Source organism: Mus caroli, unplaced genomic scaffold, assembly GCF_978045245.1.
Source record: "Mus caroli unplaced genomic scaffold, Mus_caroli_1 scaffold_6, whole genome shotgun sequence".
NCBI lineage: Eukaryota > Metazoa > Chordata > Mammalia > Rodentia > Muridae > Mus > Mus caroli.
The window spans coordinates 55,854,787-55,877,535 of NW_028227261.1; the positions used below are offsets into that span (position 1 = coordinate 55,854,787).

Consider the following 22,749-nt stretch of genomic DNA (forward strand, 5'->3'; position numbering starts at 1 on the left):
AGCTTAAATATATAATTGCATCCCTAGGGCTCGGAAACCACCTTTTATTTAAAATTCTAGCCCAAGTCTGAGACAGGGGCCTGGAGAGTATATTGTAGCAAACGGCCCCATAAATAACTAGGCACACAATAAGCAGGAAAAATAAACTGTTAAAAGCGCCTAAGGCGTCTAAAGGGCCGAGTGAAAACAGAGAGCCATCCAGTCACCGTCGCTGCACCGTGAAACAGTCACAACTAATCCCAGACAATCTCTCTCCTTTTTTTGTACTCCTCTGGCCACGATGCTGCATCCCCTTGTGTGTTTCGGGACATGCACAGGCTCTTAAGAGGACACAGAAGTAAACGTAGCAGATGGGAGAGGCGGCCGCACAATGAAGAGCAGAGCGAGCGACAGAGCAAGAGAGAGGCTTGGTGGCTACCTAATTTCAGCTCACAAACCAAGAAGAGCAGCCAATTTTCGTGAGTAGATCCGCGAACCTCTCGGCGCAACCGGACAGACCTCCGCCTTTTTTAGATTACCATAGCAACTGCGCCTCGCCGCCACCGGAAATAAGAGGCAGAGCACCTTCCAAACGCTCCGACCAGAGATTTGTGGACCATTGACCGAGAGAGAACAGCCATGGCATTGTAGCTTATCTGTTGCGAGGCTGGTATGTCCACAATAGTGAGGAGGGTCGTGCGTTGCACGCGGCTGGGGCTAAATGGATTCTGGCCTTAGATTCCCTGCACCATTTCCTTGCACACGTTCGGGCTCTTTCTCGCCCGGAGACTGTTTCCGGCGAACTGCGTACGGGGTGACACCTCATCCAGCGCTTACTACGCGGGCTTTTTATGCTTCCGCGTTTGCGGTTTCTCAGTTGGTTCTGTCCCGCAACGGAGTCCCGAAATGCCGTAGGTATCCCTTCCCCAGACGTTGCTGTTTTGTGGGCCCTCTATGAGCAAAAAGAGTATGCAGGAAGAGTATGCCGTCCCATGGTCACTTTGTCTTTTCTATTTCTATAAACTTTTCTCTGTTGACAGCGTCGGGATGCTTGGTATTCCCATCCTACCTCTACCCTTCCAACACTTCTTTGACTCTTAAAACCTCGCATCATTGTGTAAGCTGCGGGCTAAATTTGAGTAATGTCTAACTTGAAATAACTTAGAGCTAACAGACTAAGAATGAAACAGTATATTAAGTAAACATGTCTCTGTAATTTGTAGAACTTTTAAATGCTTGTTAAGCATTTGTGTAGTGAGTTCATTGAAACTCGGGAGAGATTTCATGGACTGAATGGATTTCAGGCGCTGAAAGATTCTTAAGATTCTCACTTAGTAACTCAGTAATAAGTGATTTACTTTTCTTACTTATAAAAATAAGCTTGAAAAAAATAAAAAGTAGGTTTGTATTGGATCATCTTTAAATTACAGCCCAACTCCCAATAATGTGATTACCGAAAATGACCATAGTAGAGATGTGGTATTGTGCTAGACGATCTTGTATTCTCCTACCCTTCCGCTATCCTATATAGGCTAAATAAAGCACAGTTAGCGGTTGTATAAACAGGTTTTTTTGTTTTTTGTTTGTTTGTTTGTTTGTTTTTAAACAGGGTCTTTTTAAAGAATTTGAGGGAGGAGGAAGACCTAACTCTTGTAATACTTCTTCGCTACCCCCATACCAGGCTGGTTTAGGTACTTCCTGCTAGGGTAACATTTTCCTGTTTGAGTAAAATGCAAACTAAGATATTATCGGGGATACTTGTGTAAGATGTGAGCTGACATAAAAGAAGGAGGACCTTCGGAAATAACAATATTTATTAACTCACCATTCTAAAAAGGTTTATCTTTTAATGCATTAGAAAAATGGCTATTATAATATTGCTGGCAAAGATGATGGAACAAAACTTAAGCAGGAAAAGAATGAAAATGAGTTTGGTGTGTAAACTATGTTCCTGATCTGTTTACAGAAGTGAGGAACCAAAATCTATTGGAAGTGGATACTTTTCTGGCAACTGGCAACTTTAATATATGAGTAGATGTTGTTATATTAGAAGAGTTTCATGTATCTGACAAGAAGTACATTGACATCCTATATTTTTAGCAGTTGTGTTGGTTGGTCCATTTTTTCTAAAGAATTGGGGGCTTGTATAACCCAGGCTGATCTTAAACTCACTTTGTAGCTGAAGAAAACAACAAACTTTTAATTTTCCGTCCACCTCCCCCCAGTGCTGGGATTGCATACCGCCCACTATTTATGCAGTGAGTGCTGGGGGTCCAACCTCAAGCTTTGTGAATAGTAAGTGAGCCCTGTACCTGATGAACTACATCCTAAACCCAGCTTTGCTGCCAATGTTGTTTTAGCAAAGAGATTAAAGCCATCATAATAATTTCAGGTATGAAGCATAGTCCCGCTGTAGCACAGTGGTTCGCAACCTGTGGGTTATGACCCCTTTGGTGGTTGCAGCATTAGAAAGGCTGAGAACCACTGCTTTAGGAGCAGCGTCCCGTCTGTGTTAGTGAGATGCTTTGTTTTTAAATGTGATAAACTATGAAGTCGAAGTGGTACTAATAGAAATCTTGGGAAGTTCTTTTAAAAGATAGCTAAAAAAAAACCAAAACATTTTTTTTTATAATGTAGATGAGTGTTTTGCCTGCATGTATGTATATGAATCACTTACATGCCTGGTACCCAGGGAGGCCAGAAGAGAGCATCATATGCCCCAGAACTGGAGTCAGAGATGATAATGAGCCACCATACAGTTGCTGAGAACTGAACCCCAGTCTTCTGTCAGGGCAGCAAGTGCTCCTAACTTCTGAGCCATCTCTCCATTCCCAGAAACTGGAATGATTTTCAGTGATGTTGAAATGATGACGTTTTGGTATGCAATTGTGGAAAGGTGTAATCTGTACTCACTCATAATTTTCTTTATATTTGACTGGAAAATAACATTCTATTCTTTATATATATATATATATATATATATATATATATAAACGCAAATGGGGAAATAAGTGTAGCCTGAATGAATCTAAAATAAGTGGAAAGGAATAAATTAATGAAGATACAATGGTTAGAATTTTAAAAACAGTGACTGAAGAACAGATTCGTAGGAAGACTGCATACAGCCTTTAAGGTTTAAAGGCAAGCAAAATAAGCAGTTGTTTGGGCTTATGTATGCCTGTGCTAAGATTATAGCAAAAGCAAAAGATTATGTCCGATAGCAGGGACATGGCATAAGATTCACCTTAATGCTTGCCACATGGGGGAGGTGGGCTGGAGAAGGAACAGTCGGGTGTGCGCAGTCATGGTGCTGCTGCTTCTTAGTGTGATGAAATCTTTGCTTGCTTGCTTTGATAATTTGAATATCATTTTTTTTTTAGTAGTAGGGATCACCACAAAATTAAATTGTTTTACATTTTGTTTGTTTTTTGTTTCGATTTAGAGATTATCCATTTTATGTTCTCAGTAAGTACAGTTTCTCTAAGAGCCTTTGGCCCTTTTTCAAAAAGAGAAGCTGGTGAGTCAACTAATTGCTGCTCCTGATTTCTTTCGTCTCCCCAAGCAAATGTGCTCTTGTTTTCTATGTGTGTTCTCAAGCCAGAGGCAACATGATTAATCTAGGTTGCAACCTTGACTCTTAGACTTGAGGTGGAAAAATAACTTGGACTAAAGCACCAGGGTTCTCAATCCTCATGAATAGAAGAGTTGGTTGAAAATATTAAGTGATTGATAAAGTTGCTGTTAAAAAAAAAAAAATTATCCGAAGACGGATGTGATGGTGGTACCTGTAAACACAGTGCTTTGGAGCTAGAGGCAGGAGGATGGGATCAGGAGTTTAAGGCTAAAATCAGGTTCAGACTTAAAAGGGGGCTATCGAGAACAGCTGCTTTAGACTATATGGAGAAATTTTACACCACATCTTTGCTTACATATTACTAACGTCAAGTGAAACAGCTTTTACTATTACATTTCCATTGAGTCTTTCCCAACCCCCGCATCTTCATTTATAAATTTCCCAGTACCTTTACCTAGCCTTTCTAATTAATGTGTATTATCATGCTGCTTCAGCCAAACAGAGTCTGTTTCTATGAGAATTAACTTAATTCTGTTCCAAAGATTAAAAAAAATAGAATAGCATTAGTGTTGGAGTTTCTTTTTTTTTTTTGATTTTTAATATTTTTATTACATATTTTCCTCAATTACATTTCCAATGCTATCCCAAAAGTCCCCCATAGCGCCCCCCACTTCCCTACCCACCCATTCCCATTCTTTTGGCCCTGGCATTCCCCTATATTGGGGCATATAAAGTTTGCAAGTCCAATGGGCCTCTCTTTCCATTGATGGCCGACTAGGCCATCTTTCGATACATATGCAGCTAGAGACAAGAGCTCCGGGGTTCTGGTTAGTACATCATGTTGTTCCAACAATAGGGTTGCAGATCCCTTTAGCTCCTTGGGTACTTTCTCTAGCTTCTCCATTGGGAGCCCTGTGATACATCCAATAGCTGAACTGTGAACATCCACTCCTGTGTTTGCTAGGCCCCGGCATCGTCTCACAAGAGACAGCTATATTTGGGTCCTTTCAGCAAAATCTTGCTAGTGTATGCAATGGTGTCAGCGTTTAGAAGCTGATTATGGGATGGATCCCTGGATACGGCAGTCTCTAAATGGTCCATCCTTTCATCACAGCTACGAACTTTGTCTCTGTAACTCCTTCCCTGGGTGTTTTGTTCCCAATTCTAAGAAGGTGCACAGTGTCCACACTTTGGTCTTCATTCTTCTTGAGTTTCATGCGTTTAGCAAATTGTATCTTATATCTTGGGTATCCTAAGTTTTGGGCTAATATCCACTTATCAGTGAATACATATTGTGTGAGTTCTTTTGTGATTGTGTTATTTCACTCAAGATGATGCCCTCCAGGTCCATCCATTTGGCTAGGAATTTCATAAATTCATTCTTTTTAATAGCTGAGTAGTACTCCATTGTGTAAATGTACCATAATTTCTGTATCCATTCCTCTGTTGAGGGACATCTGGGTTCTTTCCAGCTTCTGGCTATTATAAATAGGGCTGCTATGAACATAGTGGAGCATGTGTCCTTTTTACCAGTTGGGACATCTTCTGGATATATGCCCAGGAGAGGTATTGCTGGATCCTCCGGTAGTACTATGTCCAATTTTCTGAGGAACCGCCAGACTGATTTCCAGAGTGGTTGTACAAGCTTGCAATCCCACCAACAATGGAGGAGTGTTCCTCTTTCTCCACATCCTCGCCAGCATCTGCTGTCACCTGAATTTTTGATCTTAGCCATTCTGACTGGTGTGAGGTGGAATCTCAGGGTTGTTTTGATTTGCATTTCCCTGATGATTAAGGATGTTGAACATTTTTTCAGGTGCTTCTCTGCCATTCGGTATTCCTCAGGTGAGAATTCTTTGTTCAGTTCTGAGCCCCATTTTTTAATGGGGTTATTTGACTTTCTGGAGTCCACCTTCTTGAGTTCTTTATATATATTGGATATTAGTCCCTTATCTGATTTAGGATAGGTGAAGATCCTTTCCCAATCTGTTGGTGGTTTTTTTGTCTTATTGATGGTGTCTTTAGCCTTGCAGAAGCTTTGTAGTTTCATGAGGTCCCACTTGTCAATTCTCGATCTTACAGCACAAGCCATTACTGATCTATTCAGGAATTTTTCCCCTGTGCCCATATCTTCAAGGCTTTTCCCCACTTTCTCCTCTATAAGTTTCAGTGTCTCTGGTTTTATGTGAAGTTCCTTGATCCACTTACACTTGACCTTAGTACAAGGAGATAGGAATGGATCGATTCGCATTCTTCTACATGTTAACAACCAGTTGTGCCAGCACCATTTGTTGAAAATGCTGTCTTTCTTCCACTGGATGTTTTTAGCTCCCTTGTCGAAGATCAAGTGACCATAGGTGTGTGGGTTCATTTCTGGGTCTTCAATTCTATTCCATTGGTCTATTTGTCTGTCACTATACCAGTACCATGCAGTTTTTATCACAATTGCTCTGTAGTAGAGCTTTAGGTCCGGCATGGTGATTCCACCAGAGGTTCTTTTATCCTTGAGAAGAGTTTTTGCTATCCTAGGTTTTTTGTTATTCCAGATGAATTTGCAGATTGCACTTTCTAATTGGTTGAAGAATTGATTTGGAATTTTGATGGGGATTGCATTGAATCTGTAGATTGCTTTTGGCAAGATAGCCATTTTTACAATGTTGATCCTGCCAATCCATGAGCATGGGAGATCTTTCCATCTTCTGAGATCTTCTAGAATTTCTTTCTTCAGAGACTTGAAGTTTTTATTATACAGATCTTTCACTTCCTTAGTTAGAGTCACGCCAAGATATTTTATATTATTTGTGACTATTGAGAAGGGTGTTGTTTCCCTAATTTCTTTCTCAGCCTGTTTATTCTTTGTGTAGAGAAAGGCCATTGATTTGTTTGAGTTAATTTTATATCCAGCTACTTCACCGAAGCTGTTTATCAGGCTTAGGAGTTCTCTGGTGGAATTTTTAGGGTCACTTATATATACTATCATATCATCTGCAAAAAGTGATATTTTGACTTCATCTTTTCCAATTTGTATCCCTTTGATCTCCTTTTGTTGTCAAATTGCTCTGGCTAGGACTTCAAGTACAATGTTGAATAGGTATGGAGAAAGTGGACAGCCTTGTCTAGTCCCTGATTTTAGAGGGATTGCTTCAAGCTTCTGACCATTTACTTTGATGTTGGCTACTGGTTTGCTGTAGATTGCTTTTATCATGTTTAGGTATGGGCCTTGAATTCCTGATCTTTCCAAGACTTTTATCATGAATGGGTGTTGGATCTTGTCAAATGCTTTTTCCGCATCTAAGGAGATGACCATGTGGTTTTTGTCTTTGAGTTTGTTTATATACTGGATTACGTTGATGGATTTCCGTATATTGAACCATCCCTGCATCCCTGGGATGAAACCTACTTGGTCAGGATGGATGATTGTTTTGATGTGTTCTTGGATTCGGTTAGCAAGAACTTTATTGAGGATTTTTGCATCAATATTCATAAGGGATATTGGTCTGAAGTTTTCTATCTTTGTTGGGTCTTTTTGTGGTTTAGGTATCAGAGTAAGTGTGGCTTCATAGAATGAGTTGGGTAGAGTACCTTCTGTTTCTATTTTGTGGAATAGTTTGTGAAGAACTGGGATTAGATCTTCTTTGAAGGTCTGATAGAACTCTGCACTAAACCCATCTGGTCCTGGGCTTTTTTTAGTTGGGAGACTATTAATGACTGCTTCTATTTCTTTGGGGGATATAGGGCTGTTTAGATCATTAACCTGATCTTGATTCAACTTTGGTACCTGGTATCTGTCTAGGAACTTCTCCATTTCATCCAGGTTCTCCATTTTTGTTGAGTATAGCCTTTGGTAGAAGGATCTGATGGTGTTTTGGATGTCTTCAGGATCTGTTGTTATGTCTCCTTTTTCATTTCTGATTTTGTTAATTAGGATGCTTTCCCTGTGCCCTCTAGTGAGTCTGGCTAAGGGTTTATCTATCTTGTTGATTTTCTCAAAGAACCAGCTCCTTGATTGGTTGATTCTTTGAATAGTTTTTCTTGTTTCCACTTGGTTGATTTCACCCCTGAGTTTGATTATTTCCTGCCGTCTACTCCTCTTGGGTGAATTTGCTTCCTTTTGTTCTAGTGCTTTTAGGTGTGTTGTCAAGCTGCTAATGTGTGCTCTCTCTAGTTTCCTTTTGGAGGCACTCAGAGCTATGAGTTTTCCTCTTAGAAATGCTTTCATTGCGTCCCATAAGTTTGGGTATGTTGTGGCTTCATTTTCATTGAACTCTAAAAAGTCCTTAATTTCTTTCTTTATTCCTTCCTTGACCAAGGTATCATTGAGAAGAGTGTTGTTCAGTTTCCACGTGAAGGTTGGCTTTCTATTATTTATTTTGTTATTGAAGATCAGCCTTAGTCCATGGTGATCTGATAGGATGCATGGGACAATTTCAATATTTTTGTATCTGTTGAGGCCTGTTTTGTGACCAATTATGTGGTCAATTTTGGAGAAGGTGCCATGAGGTGCTGAGAAGAAGGTATATCCTTTTGTTTTAGGATAGAATGTTCTGTAGATATCTGCCAGATCCATTTGATTCATAATTTCTCTTAGTTTCTCTGTGTCCCTGTTTAGTTTCTGTTTCCATGATCTGTCCATTGGTGAAAGTGGTGTGTTGAAGTCTCCCACTATTATTGTATGAGGTGCAATGTGTGCTTTGAGATTTACTAAAGTTTCTTTAATGAATGTGGCTGCCTTTGTATTTGGAGCATAGATATTCAGGATTGATAGTTCCTCTTGGAGGATTTTACCTTTGATGAGTATGAAGTGTCCCTCCCTGTCTTTTTTAATGACTTTGGGTTGGAAGTCAATCTTATCAGATATTAGAATGGCTACTCCAGCTTGTTTCTTCATGCCATTTGCTTGGAAAATTGTTTTCCAGCCTTTCAATCTGAGGTAGTGTCTATCCTTTTCTCTGAGATGAGTTTCCTATAAGCAGCAAAATGTTGGGTCTTGTTTGTGTAGCCAGTTTGTTAGTCTATGTCTTTTTATCGGGGAGTTGAGTCCATTGATATTAAGAGATAATAAGGAAAAGTAATTGTTGTTTCCTGTTATTTTTGTTGTTAAAGTTGGCATTTTGTTCTTGTGGCTGTCTTCTTTTAGGTTTATTGAGGGATTACCTTCTTGTTGTTTCTAGGGCGTGGTTCCTGTCCTTGTATTGGTTTTTTTCTGTTATTATCCTTTGAAGGGCTGGATTCATGGAGAGATAATGTGTGAATTTGGTTTTGTCGTGGAATACTTTGGTTTCTCCATCTATGTTAATTGAGAGTTTGGCTGGGTATAGTAGCCTGGGCTGGAATTTGTGTTCTTTTAGTGTCTGTATAACATCCGTCCAGGATCTTCTGGCTTTCATAGTCTCTGGTGAAAAATCTGGTGTAATTCTGATAGGCTTGCCTTTATATGTTACTTGGCCTTTTTCTCTTACTGCTTTTAGTATTCTATCTTTATTTAGAGCATTTGTTGTTCTGATTATTATGTGTCGGGAGGTATTTCTTTTCTGGTCCAGTCTATTTGGAGTTCTGTAGGCTTCTTGTATGTTCATGGGCATCTCTTTCTTTAGATTTGGGAAGTTTTCTTCTATAATTTTGTTGAAGATGTTTGCTGGTCCTTTGAGTTGAAAATCTTCATTCTCATCCACTCCTATTATCCGTAGGTTTGGTCTTCTCATTGTGTCCTGTATTTCTTGGATGTTTTGAGTTAGGATCTTTTTGCATTTTCCATTTTCCTTGATTGTTGTGCCGATGTTCTCTATGGAATCTTCTGCACCTGAGATTCTCTCTTCCATCTCTTGTATTCTGTTGCTGATGCTCGTATCTATGGTTCCAGATTTCTTTCCTAGGGTTTCTATCTCCAGTGTTGCCTCATTTTGGATTTTCTTTATTGTGTCTACTTCCCTTTTTAGGTCTAGTATGGTTTTGTTCATTTCCATCATCTGTTTGGATGTGTTTTCCTGTTTTTCTGTAAGGACTTCTACCTGTTTGATTATGTTATCCTGTTTTTCTTTAAGGATTTGTTACTCTTTAGCAGTGTTCTCCTGCAATTCTTTAAGGGATTTTTGTGCTTCCTCTTTAATGTCTTCTACCTGTTTAGCAGTGTTCTCCTGTATTTCTTTAAGTGTGTTATTAAAGTCCTTCTTGAAGTCCTCTACCATCATCAGGAGATATGCTTTTAGATCCGTGTCTAGCTTTTCCGGTGTGTTGGGGTGCCCTGGACTGGGCGAAGTGGGGGTGCTGGGTTCTGATGATGGTGAGTGGTCTTGGTTTCTGCTAGTAAGATTATTACGTTTACCTTTCGCCATCTGGTAATCTCTGGGGTTAGTTGTTATCGTTGTCACTGTTTAAAGATTGGAGCAGAAGCTGTGTTCCACTCACCAGCAGTCTCAAAATCCTGCGGCGGGGGTCGTGGGTAGCTGGCGGGTGTCAGGCAACCCTGAGCTCCAGCTACCCCTGCGCTGATCCGGCCGGATGAGGCCTGTGGCCCTACTCGGGCTGGTTTCTGCTTCCCTAACTAATGCAGTCTCAGGTCCCGCGCGCAATTGGATTGGAGCAGAAGCTGTGCTCCACTCACCAGAAGTCTTAAGATCCTGTGGTGGGTGTTGTGGGTAGCTGGCGAGTGTCAGCCGACCCTGCGCCCCAGCTGCCCCGGTGCTTTTCTGACCGGAAGAGGCTTGTGGCCCTATCTAGGCCGGATTTCTCTCTCCCCAACCAGAGCAGTCTCAGGTCCCGCGTGATTGGACTGGAGCAGAAGCTGTGTTCCACTCACCAGCAGTCCCAAAATCCTGCGGCGGGGGTCGTGGGTAGCTGGCGGGTGTCAGGCAACCCTGCGCTCCAGCTACCCCGGCGCTGATCCAGTGTTGGAGTTTCTAACTGTGGTGGTGTTCTTAGAATGGGTTAATTCTGCTGATATTCTTGCAAGGTCTGAGAGTTTTCTGAAAAAAAAAAATTAATGTACTATTTCTTAAATTTAAAAACAAAATGACTGTCTAGTGTAGCGCAAGCTCACTATGTAGCTGAGGCTGGCCATAAACTCCTTATCCTGCTGCCTCCACCTCCCAGGTGCTAGTATTGCAGGCATGCACTTTGATGCCCAACTTGAAAGCCTCGCTATATATTACACTTGTTTGGGCTTTTAGTCAGACTGGTGTAACACCAAATACAATTATTTTTTAAAGTTTATTTATTTCATGTATATGAGTACACCGCAGCTGTCTTCAGACACACCAGAAGAGGGCATCAGATCGCATCACAGATGTGAGCCACCATGTGGTTGCTGGAAATTGAACTCAGGAGCTCTGAAAGAGCTGCCAGTGCTCTTAACCTCTGAGCCTTTTCTTCAGTTCTGAAATGCAATTATTTTTATTGTGTGGACTGATGATAAAAACACAGGCGAGTAAAATAGTGTGACAGACCAAATAATAGTTAATCATTTAATAAATATTGTTTGACCACAGGAAATACCCAGTTATATAACTAATTTTCTTTATTTAAAGGTATCTTACATTTTTAGGGTTGGTAAATTGTTAGTACTTGCTGTAAACATTGAAAAATATGAATTTTAAGTATATTTTTATTATTTATAAAAGTCAGCAAGTTATATATAATATAATATAACATAATATGTGGCCTTTTTATAATGTGAGGCACTCTCCTAATACAGAAGTTGAAATCTTTGAATGTCCCTAACATGCCAAAACTAATGCATAAATCCCATTTTTGTCTCATTTACTCCCCGCCATGCGCTGCCTGGCCTCAGCAGCAGCTCTTTGGAACTGCAGGGGAAGAATCCATATTCCCTTCAGTCTAGTATCTATCCTTCAAGCCTCTAAAGCCAGGAACACAAGGATGACACTGCCAAGGTTGGCTCCACTGTGGTTGGCCAGCTCCCCACCCCACCCCCACCCCCAGATGACTGACCTAATTAGTAGCAGCTTTTGTTGTTATTGTTGTTGTTGTTGTTGTTGTTGTTGCTTTCTGAGAGCAGAAAACTCCCTAAGCTGTCTTTCAGGGTAGGGCTTTGTCCTGAGGTCACCCTTCTCTTTGTCCCAGTCCAGAGTAGGACTAATCTCCTCACCAGTTGCAGCACAACACATTACGTTTTCTGGCTTTCTTCTTTACTTCTTCCTCTTCTTCCTCCTCATTCTCATCATTTTCCTCCTTCTCCTCTTCCTCCTCCTCTTCTTCCTCTTCTTCCTCCTCATTCTCATCATTTTCCTCCTTCTCCTCTTCCTCCTCTTTAAACTGTAGACATTTTATTTCTTTCTGCCCCATTTGCTCTGTTTTTAGATTGTGTAAGAATCATTAATAACAACCATATCATAGATTCAATATTATGCTGTCTTGAAATTTCTTCCTTCAAAGAAATTGGTCCTTTTTAAGTTAGCCTCCAGCAGGTTCTCAGGCCAGTGGCAGAAGGCAGCCAGATTTTTCCAGAATGTCAGAAGAATGGCCTATAGCATAGTTGCTAAAGTTTGCCTTTGAAACCTCTTGAGCTGGGCCTTTACCATCTGCGTGACTCTAGGTTCTGCTGTCCTCCAAACTTCTCCTAGAATAGCCTGCTAACCTCTGCTTACAGAAGTCAAGCATTTTCCTAGTCCAAAATTCCAAAGTCTTCCACATTCCTTCAAATAATAATAGCTGTGGTCATATTCTTCAAAGCAGCAGCCTACTGTCAGAATCAGCTTCTCTAGTAGTTACTTGTCTATTGCTGTGATAAAACAGTGTGACTAAGCAAGTTAGAGAAGAAAGGATTTGTTTTAGTTTATGGTGGGGAGACATGGCAGCAAGCAGCAGACGGTGGTAGGAGCAGGAAGTGGATAGCTCACATCTTGAACCACACACATGAAGCAGAGAACAAAGCACAAGTGCTACAGGAATAAATTTTAATGCAGACTATTGCATCAATAACTTGTTCAAATTTTATTATGTTTCTGTAACATTTTGTATGAGTAAACCACAAGGAGACTTGTGTGGTACTGAGTGCCTGTAGTCCTACAACCTGGGAGATAGAGGCAGGGGGATCTGCTGTTCAGGGTCATCTTCAGCTATCTACTGACTCTGAGGCCAGCCTGTGCTACATGGAAGAGAGAAAGGCAATGGGAGGGTAAGAAGACAGAAACTATGGGTCAGACAAACCTGTATAGAGTAGATTTACATGGTGTACATTTTAAAAATGGTTGATTTTAAGCAAATGAGACAAAACTCAGGCAAGTGGTAGATTTAGATAAAATCTGAATAAGACTTAGTCTTTTTTTGTTGTTGTTAGGTTTGGTTTGGCTTGGTTTGAGACAGGGTGTCAGACTGTAGCTCAGGCTCACTCTGAACTTACTTTCAATTATCCTGCCTCAAGCTCTGAGAAATCACAAATGCTGAGATTATATGTGCCTCTACTCTGGTCCTTGGATATTAAAAAAATTTTTTTAATAAAATTATATCAGAATTCACAGATTCTTTTTATTAAATTAATGAATGAATCAAATGATGAGTTTGACACAATTGAAGAAGGAATTCAAAACTGGAAAATAAATATGGAAAAAATTACCTAAAGAACAATAACATGAAAAATAGGTTCAGTGTATTGGAAGATATATTAAGACATTAAAAATTAATTCACTTCATGGTTAGAAAGGTAGCCTGGAGAACAGGCAATATTTGAGGAAATTGTAGGTTTTCTAGAATTGATGAAACATACATCACTGCAGAAATCTACCTTAGATATAACTGTATTAATATGACATCTTTGAAGACTGACATTTAAGGTACCCAAATAAACATGACCAAAATGTTTTTTGAGAGTCAAATGCAGATGTCACTTCATTGGTAGAATTCTGGCTAAGCATACATGAGACCTTTGATTCAACTCCTAGTAGTGCCCTCAAATATAAAATACATATATGTGTTTACATATAACATATTTATATGTGTGCTATAATATACATATTTGCATTATTTATCATGATATATATATATTTTTTTAAATACTTATCTAGGATTTTCAAAGCAAACTACTCCCTCATATGCAAAAAAAATGGGCCCTATAGGAAATTGAAATAATTATTTGATTCATTTTAATGAAAAAAATCACAATTGATTGAACAATAACTTATATAACAACAGTATGCCAACTACTTGAGAACTGAAATCTAGTGGTTTGAGTTTTCACAGAAAGTTCAATAAACATCTCAAAAACTTACTGCTTACTAAATAACAGGCAAAACCTAGTGATTTAATAATCTAGGGACCAGAACATACATATTCCTTTAACATAAAACGCTTACTGAGGAGGTCGTGCACAAATGCTGTTGAGAGTAAAAGGATACTTACTGAAAATGGGGCAGTATGAGAACCGCATGGAGATGACTGGTGGGGTCTTAGAAGTGGAGTAGAGCCGGGCAGTGGTGGTGCATGCCTTTAATCCCAGCACTTGGGAGGCAGAGGCAGGCGGATTTCTGAGTTCAAGGCCAGCCTGATCTACAAAGTGAGTTCCAGGACAGCCAGGGCTACACAGAGAAACCCTGTCTCGAAAAAAAAAAAAAAAAAAAGTGGAGTAGACATGAATAGCACTTGGGTGATTTGATCTTTCTGTTTATGTGTATATGTGTGTTATGAGATGTAATTCATAAAGAAAAATGCGCACATACCACCTCTCCTACCTGCCATTTAACAGATCTGTATAAGCCCTTTCAATTGGTAGGACTCCTTTAAAGGACTTTTTAATGTCAGATACATATACAAATTTTATATGTGTTTTATATTAAGAATATCATTTAGGAGTGAATTGTCTTAGCTGGATTTCTCTTTCTATAAATCCTAGAACATGCCACTTCTGACTATGCTCTATGGTTAATGTTCCCAAATATATCCATGAACTTCTGTAAAAAAAAAATTTCTTTGGCTCATTATTAATCTTTTAATAAGGAAGGTTTTGATATAAAAACACATTACCTATTAGCCAAAGTTATTGGCTGATGTGTCACACAGTATCTGAGAAAACGATGCTTTTAGTTGCTTTCCCATTGAGCCCATACTTTATGTGATGGGTGGAATCCCCACTCATCCATGCTGCAATGGAGATTTTGTGTGTGGTTACAGGAAGTCTTCAACACAAACAAACAGACTTGAATGAGAAGGACAGTACAGAACAGATATAGAAGATTCTTCTCCCTTTTCTCGTTCTTATATGCAAACTAGAAAGTAAATCATTTCATATACCTCAAATTAAATTTAACATGTCACATGGGTTATGAATCTAGTTATTGCCTTTGTCAAAGGAGTCCTAAGCATCTCAGGAACTCACTCACAAGTCCTCTCAACTATTGTGCAGTAGGTGGCTGGCAGCATTATCATGCCCATTATACTGAGGAATAATGGAAGCACTGAAATGCTAAGTGATAGTTTTATCTTCCGCTCTGACATTCTTACCACTTTACAGGCCAGTGTCATCAAGTTTATGATGCTTAGTGTGGTTATGTGATTTGCTCAACCTTAGGGAAGAATTTGGCATAACGTCAAAGATCCGCCCCCTTGCCCAATCTTATCTGCCTTCACCGCCCCCTACTATCACCCCTTTAATTTGTAAAAGTTCTATTAAAAACAACCTCATCATAGAGTTTTGTGAGCTTCTATGGTATCTTTCCTTCTTGGTTAAGAATCAATGATAGCTCCCCCCCTGCCCCGCCCTTAGAACCATTCATTTAGCATTGTAACTCATGTTAGTTACGTTGTACAGTAAAACTTAACCAATCATTTTGTTGTGATGAAGCAGAGAATCGTTTTTAAGGATACTATCATGTGGTAAGCTAAATAAAATGGTGGACCATTATAATTTTACCTGTTAAAAACTGCACAGCAAATATATTTGTCTTTATAAAATTGTAACAGCACTTAGTTCTGGGGACAGCTGTGGTTTTGATCCCAGATTTGTTAGTAGAACAAAACAGGCTCAGGAAGGAAACACGTGTATTTTGGCTCTCAGTTTTAAGCATATCAGTCCATCGTGCACTGATGCATAGTGAAACAGTAACTCACATCATTGTGGCCAGGAAGCAAAGAGAAAGCACCTATGTAAGCAGCTTTCCTTCGTCCTGTTTCATCCCATCTGGGCCCCCTCTCTATGAAGTGGTAACTCCATGTTCAAGGTGGGTTCTAAGAATGTCTTCATTGAAACTCAGGGGTGCATTTTACTGATCTCCTAGGCACTTCTCAATCTACTCATTCTGGCAGTTAAGACTATTATACAGTGAATCTAAACCTAGTACAACTAAGAATGGATTCAGATTATGGGAGCAGGTAGAAATTTGAGAAACTGGAAAATGGGAAGTTACCTTCAGTTTTAAGATTACCCTAAATAGAAGTACATCCACGCTGTTGTATGTACCATCACCACTTGCTTAGGGTTTTACTGCTGTGAAGACACACCATCACCAAGGCAGTCTTACAAAGGCAACGTTTAATTGGAGCTGGCTTGCAGGTTCAGAGGTTCAGTCCTATCATCAAGATGGGAAACCTAGCAGCATCCAGGCAGGCATGGTGCTGGAGAAGCTGAGGATTCTACATCTTGTTCTGGAGGCAAATGAAGACTGGCTGACAGGCAGCTAGGAGAAGGGTCTGAAAGCCTACCCCCATAGTAACACTTCCTCAAACAAGGCCACACCTCCTTGTAGTGCCACACCCTGGACCAAGCATATTCACACCACCACAACTACCATCCATCTCTAAACTTATTTTGATCTTGTGGGACTGAAACTACTCTAATTAGACAATGATTTCCCATTACTTCCTGTCTTTAGCCCATCAAAATCACCATTTTATTTTCATGTCTCTGAATTTGAGTATTGTCATATGAATAAAATCTTCACAGTTTATCCTTTTGTAACTAACTTGTTTTACTTAGGGCAATGCCTTCATTGTAATAAGTGTCAAATTTCTTTTTTGGTTTTTTTTTTAATTTAAAATATAATTATATCACTTCCCCCAGCCCTTCATATGGCCCCTTTCACTCCCTTTCAAGTTGATGGCCTGAGTTTCCTTATTATTGGTACACACACATGTACATATAAATAGAGTCTGCTGGTCTGTCTAGTGTGGTTTACTACAGACTGCTACTAACCACTGAGAGGGAGAGTTAACTTCTCCCAGGGAGGAGTGCCCTAATTGGCCAGCTAATGCAAAGTAGTCAGGCCTGAAATTTGGTATCTTGTCTGTTTTCCTCTAACGCCATCTTAGTAGTAGTCAGTAGCCTGCAGAACCTCATGGGGTCGATGTGGATTGACTATTGACCATCTTTTCATGTGCTTGCTGCTCATTCTTAGATCTTTGGAGAAATTGTATTCAAATCCTTTGCCCAGTTTTTATAACCCTCCTTGCTTCTTTTGTTATCATGGGCTGTCTTGAAACTTGCTATGTAGCCCAGCCTGGCCTTAAACTCTGGATCCTCCTGCCTTGGCTTCCTAAATGTTGCAGTTATAGGCATATATCACCCTGTTTGTTTGGATGGGTTTTTGTTGTTTGGTTTATTTATTTACTTAATCAAGAGAGTAGCCTTAAGAGCCAGCTACAGCTTTAGAACTTCTAGAAAGATGCTTGTGTCTAGTCAAGTTTTACCTGTTCTTCCTGATTTGTCTCATTCATTTCTGCTCTGATCCTGTTGACTTCAGAGTAATGCATTTAGTCATTTCATTATATCAGTTGTTCGTGGGTAAAGGAATACCAGTGTAAGCAGTACATGCTTAATTTAGTGATTGGTAATAGTGTGTCCAATTCTGATAGAAAGGTAAGGATAAATTATCATAAGTTCTAGTAAATTTGTCCTCCTTTAAGTGGTGTATAATTTTCCCTCTCTCAATTCAAAACCTATGTGGTTGGTTTGAACACATTAATAATAAACTCTGAGACACTAATGATGAATCAGTTTCACCTTAAGGAAAGAAATCAAAGCCCTTCTTCATGCCATCTAACCAATGACAAACCCAGATTTGAATTCTCCGCTTTGCCCTTGCAGTGTCTTTCGTCCTTCTTGGCTTTCTGTGAGTCTGAATCTGTGCCTGCCTAAAGGCTGTCTCATGACTATGTCTGTCACAAACAGAGGTCTCTGCTTTGTATTTATAGACCACAAAAATTACACGGGGGAAGGAGGGAGGGATAGTTTATAAAAGTCTTTAGCAGTTTTACCAGGGTTTAAGTCACTGACTTCAGCTGACCCTGACTGACCCAGATAACAAACAGTATTACATGAATCATTGTTTATTAAGAAGTAGCCAAATTTTGTGTTCAGCATTTGTGGTGGATATTCATTTATAAGACTGCTTTCAGCCTATGTGCTGTTTCCAGCAGATGATTATCGGAATGCACGTGCATTATTACTCTGGGCCAGGGGTATGAGAGAGTGCATTAGGTAAGACTGCAGTAACACATTAGCTTAGTTGTAAAAGTTGATTGCATGGGAAATCCAAGGCATTGCCAAGCTAAACAAACAGGCTGAAGACGCAATCGGATAGCAGTCCTCAAGATGGCTTACTAGTTCCGGCTATGAGCTCCAGAAAAGATTCTGGTCTCTTAGCATGGGAAAGATGTTTTTAACATGACTCATTGCCATAGACTTGAGTTTCCCTCTCTAAAACATGTCACATTGAGCAACTTGCACAAACTTCTCTATAGAGCGAACTAAGTCATTCCTCACATGTCTTCTGTGTCTATTAAATCTCAGGAAACTGATTATCAACTTACTTACCACTGTCTTGTCTCCAGTCAATTCTATCTTTAGACGCTAAACAAACATCAACTAGACGATAGCCTATTTTAACTGACTTCTATGACAGTTTAACATTTCCTTGGGTTCATGCATCTACTTATCTAGTCTGAAACCTCTTTAAATCTAAACACTGAGTTGCATTTTCTAAGAATCAGCCAATGATAATACAACAATAATATTTTGAGCAGTACCAGGGCCAGCTCTATGTTCTTATAAAAGCTTTATATTCTTATCACAGCATTTAAAAACAAAGAAAAATGCTCTTGTAATGTCCTAGGAGCTGTTGTTTTTTTTTTTTTTTTCGGAGAGAGTCTATAAAACAATGCAATGGAGTCTTTTGTAGAATGCTCTAATTTTCTAATACTTGAGGTAATTTCTTTCTCAGAGATCAAGAAGTACTTTTAATATTGCATTTGGAAAACCAGTTTTAATTTATATTGACCTTTTTCTCCTTTGAGCATTTAGTCTACGATCAATAAAATGTTGATGACTGCTCTTTAGAAGGCAGCTGTATGGAATAAAGTATTATAAATATTCAACTTTCCTTTCTGAGCACTGTCACCAACAGCTGGGCATCCCACATAGCAGAACAGATTTTATACAGAGAGAGCCTGGCACGTTCCTGAATCAGTGTAGTGAAGGAAACAAGAAATAGTTTCTTATGGGTTGGGGACGTATAAAGACGTGGAGCAGCTGTTCCCCTTCTAAGTCATAGTCTGCTTGCTCTGAATCATGTCCAATGCTAGGATAATGTGCAAAACTTTGTCTTACAAATACCTGTACCACTTAACACTGTTCCCACAAACAGAGTTTCCAGTGTCTCTATCGGAAATATTTAAATTGTTTTGCTGTTATATGTAATTTTTCCTCATAATATTTTAATATAGACAACTTTTTTTTTTTTTTACTAAAATTTTGTATAATAAAAACTAGTTTGGGAATGTGAATCAGTGGTAGAAATCTTACCTAGCAAGCACAAAGGCCGGGTTTCAGTAACCAGTACCACCATCAAAGAAAAATGAAACTTTAATATTTAAATTTCATGGTAGTACTTGTTTATAAGCCAAAAAAATAAAGAAATGATTCATTTAAATGTTTAATTAGGATCCCATATTAAAATATGCTACTAGAAATAAACCAATCAAATAAAACCATTAAATCCAAATTTATCATCATAATACTCCCCCCCCAAAAAAAATGTGGCATTTAGCTTTAAGAAGCAGTATAAAGGGTCTGGACAGATAGCTCAGTGGTTAGAGCACTGACTGCTCTTCTGGGTTCCCAGCAACCACATGGTGGCTCACAACCATCTGTAATGAGATCTCATGCCCTCTTCTGGTATGTCTGAAGACAGCAACAGTGTGTTCATACATAAAAATAAATAAATAAATAAATCTTTAAAAAAAAAAAAACAGTATAAAAGTTAGTTGTTAAAAATAAATTGTTTTCAATTATTTCTATTTTATCCTAAATTATCAGCCTAAAATAAAGCATGTCAAGTCTAAAATTTCTTTATATATTTTATTTTCAGAGTTAAAAGATCACTGAAACTGGATGATCGGTTTGAAAAAAACGTAAGTATTAGTTTAAGAATTGTGATTACAAGCTGACTGTAGCGCATGCCTGTAATTCCATCACATGTCAGGTGGAGGCAGGAATATGCTGAGTTCAAGATAATCCTCAGCTACATGGCTACCTGGGTTACAGGAAAGGGAGGAGGGGAGGGGCCATGGGGAAAGATGAGAGCATTGTGACTGCATGATTATGACTGTGTGTGTAACTTTCGCCTAGTGATTCACCTTGCTAAGTATAACATTTATCAAAAACATGACACAGTTTTCATTGATAGAATGTTGTCTGCATATAAAGTATTTTTCTTTCTTGGTTTTTTTGAGACAGGGTTTCTCTGTGTAGCCCTGGCTGTCCTGGAACTCACTTTGTAGACCAGGCTGGCCTCGAACTCAGAAATCCGCCTGCCTCTGCCTCCCGAGTGCTGGGATTAAAGGCGTAGACCACCACTGCCCTGCACAAAGTATTTTTCTAATATAGCATGTCAAAATTTCCAGTCAGCTTGGGATAGACATGTGAGAAGGAAATTAGTTTACAGAACTTTGCCACTTAAATGTATAAGAAACGATATGAAATTGTAGCAATATTTTAATATATTATTGTCTCGTAAAGTAATATCAAAACATCAGTGGAATTATATCAGAAGTAATAATTTGCCTCAACTATGTTGGCATAAATTAGATGGTAGAGTACTGCTAGTATATAAATTTTACCATGGTAATCACAGTAAAAATAAAATTGTACTGTTGGTATAGTTTTCTAAATCTAGTCATAGAATAATCCCAGTGCCAACATGTGACAATGTATACTAGCTAATAATCTTCCCATACCAACTATGGATTTAGATACAAACACTGATAATAACATACTAATTATTTCTCTATTCTTAAAAGTAAATAATTAGTAAGGAAGTAAATTCAAACAAATTGCTTGTTAATAAATTCACTTTACAAAATGCCAGGAGTCTACCACTTCAAGAAATGAGTTTTAAGCTGGGCATGGTGGCACGTGCCTTTAATCCCAGCACTTGGGCAGCAGAGGCAGGCGGATCTCTGAGTTTGAGACCAGTCTGCCCTACAGAGGAAGTGCCAGGACAGCCAGGCTGCACAGAGACCAAGTCTTGTCGGCGGTTGGGAGGGGTGATTTCTCCTTGGAAGACTCATTGGTTTTAACAAAACAGAAAATCATTTAAAAACCTTACTGAGTGGTTTTTTTTTTCTTTTTAATTATACAAAGGTGGCAAAAAACTACAGTGGCACTAAAAACACCATTAAAGGTGTAATTAGCAATTGAGAATACCATTATCCAACTTGTGTGCAGAGTGCAGCTGTGACTGTAATTCTGCATCTGTTTCTTTGGTCAGAATGGTATTTTGGTAGATGGGTAGTCCAGCTTGAAATGAAATAGTTCTTTCCTGCCCCAAAGCTGTTCTTTGGGAGAGAGACGCACCATCTGAGAGGGAAAGCAACCATTGTGAGCCCGTTCCTTTTGTGGGGCACAGCTGTCTGTGCAGCAGGCTTTCTGTGTGTGTTTTCTTAAGATGTGGATGCATCTCGTCAGTGTCCCAGGAGCTATCTTGTGTTGGAAGACACATTGTTATATTTGTTCTGGGTCTGTGCTTTTATGCCAGTTATCTGAATATTAACTCAGTTTCTCTACTTTCTATTGATTTATTCCTATTTTTTTTTTTTTTTTGGTTCTTCATGATTTAATCTGGCTGGACAGGTTGTATGTGTTAGGCCACTTAGCCGTGTCCAAACTATTTAATCTGCTAACACAGACTCATTTATCTGATATCCTAAAGACTCATTTTATTTTCCCAAAGTCAGTGGCTTAAGCATCACTAATCAGAAAATCTGAAATGCTCTTAATTTTAGAATTTCTAGCACTAAACATGAAGTTATACTTCCTCTGTCTTTTGGTCAGTCTTGTGACTTTGTAAGGATAATGTTTTTGCGTGACTATGTAAAAGTCCCTCTGTGGTCATCCTGGATACTTCCATCGTCCCCTTCTTGTCCTTCCATCAGGGACCATGCACACGTCACTCAGTGTGTTCACCGCACTTGTCCTGTTTGGGCTCAGTAACCTAAGTTCACAGTGGTGTTGCAGTATAGAAATGAACTTACCTTTCTCTTAACTCCTGTGCTATCACACTTACCTCTACAGCAGACAGGTCATTGGCTACAGATAGTGTGAAAAAAACGCCTCACTGATGGGTCGTTTTAGAAACTGAAAGCCCGGAATTTTGAAAGGTTAAGAGTTTCCATGCATTCATTTGTGGATATCAGCACAGATGGGTGCTTAGGGGATTGTCACTAAGATGTGCTTATTTGACAGCTGATTTGTTATACCAAGTATTCTTATTCTCTCTTATGTTCAGCTATCTCTAAAAACCTATGCTTACCAATTTTTCTCTCTTTCACATACACACAATCATTGTACATGGCAGCTGTAACTGGTTTGCAGTGAAGGATGACTGCCATGTGAAGCTAGTTGTGTTCCCTACAATTAGAGGTCCCCAGTAGGTATCTTTTGCCACATGGCATCTAAATCTTGCCTTCCTCTCTAGGTCCTTCTGGCCCTGGTCTAGGCTATAACCTCTCTCCAGCACATTCCTACTTATACTCTCCCAGTAGAAGGAGACTAAGTCTTTTTTGCCTGCCTACTAAAACCGAGTCTTGGGCTAGTGAGCTATAAAGATACTAGCCTCATAAGCATGGTGAGCTTAGTTCAATCTGTGGAGCCCATGTAAAGGTATAAAGATCCAACTCCAAACATTGTCCTGTAACCTTTACATATGTGCCTACACCCACATATGGTCACACACATAATCAAAAATGAAAAAGAC

The 22,749-nt window shown here is 39.3% G+C and overlaps 2 protein-coding genes across 10 annotated transcripts in view; one reads left to right on the top strand and one right to left on the bottom strand.

The window, feature by feature from the left end:
- Efcab7 (EF-hand calcium binding domain 7) overlaps positions 1 to 620 on the bottom strand; it is a 51,596-nt gene extending 50,976 nt beyond the window's left edge. For 2 of the 9 annotated variants that reach the window (XM_085839165.1, XM_029476087.2), the window contains exon 1: positions 438 to 507. Coding sequence is in view for 2 of the 9 variants with exons in the window: in XM_085839162.1 (XP_085695288.1) it covers positions 207 to 289 (83 nt within the window). In the remaining 7 variants the exon portion in view is untranslated. Of the gene's footprint in view, positions 1 to 206; positions 392 to 418; positions 543 to 564 lie in introns of those variants that run through there. The other 7 variants (XM_085839163.1, XM_085839164.1, XM_085839167.1 and 4 more) reach the window with 6 other exon arrangements.
- The window catches only part of Itgb3bp (integrin subunit beta 3 binding protein), a 69,618-nt gene continuing 47,435 nt past the window's right edge, over positions 567 to 22,749 (top strand). The window contains exons 1-2 of the mRNA XM_021159715.3: positions 567 to 890; positions 19,864 to 19,906. Coding sequence (XP_021015374.1) covers positions 886 to 890; positions 19,864 to 19,906 — 48 coding nt within the window. The 5' untranslated portion in view covers positions 567 to 885. The remainder of the gene's footprint in view (positions 891 to 19,863; positions 19,907 to 22,749) is intronic.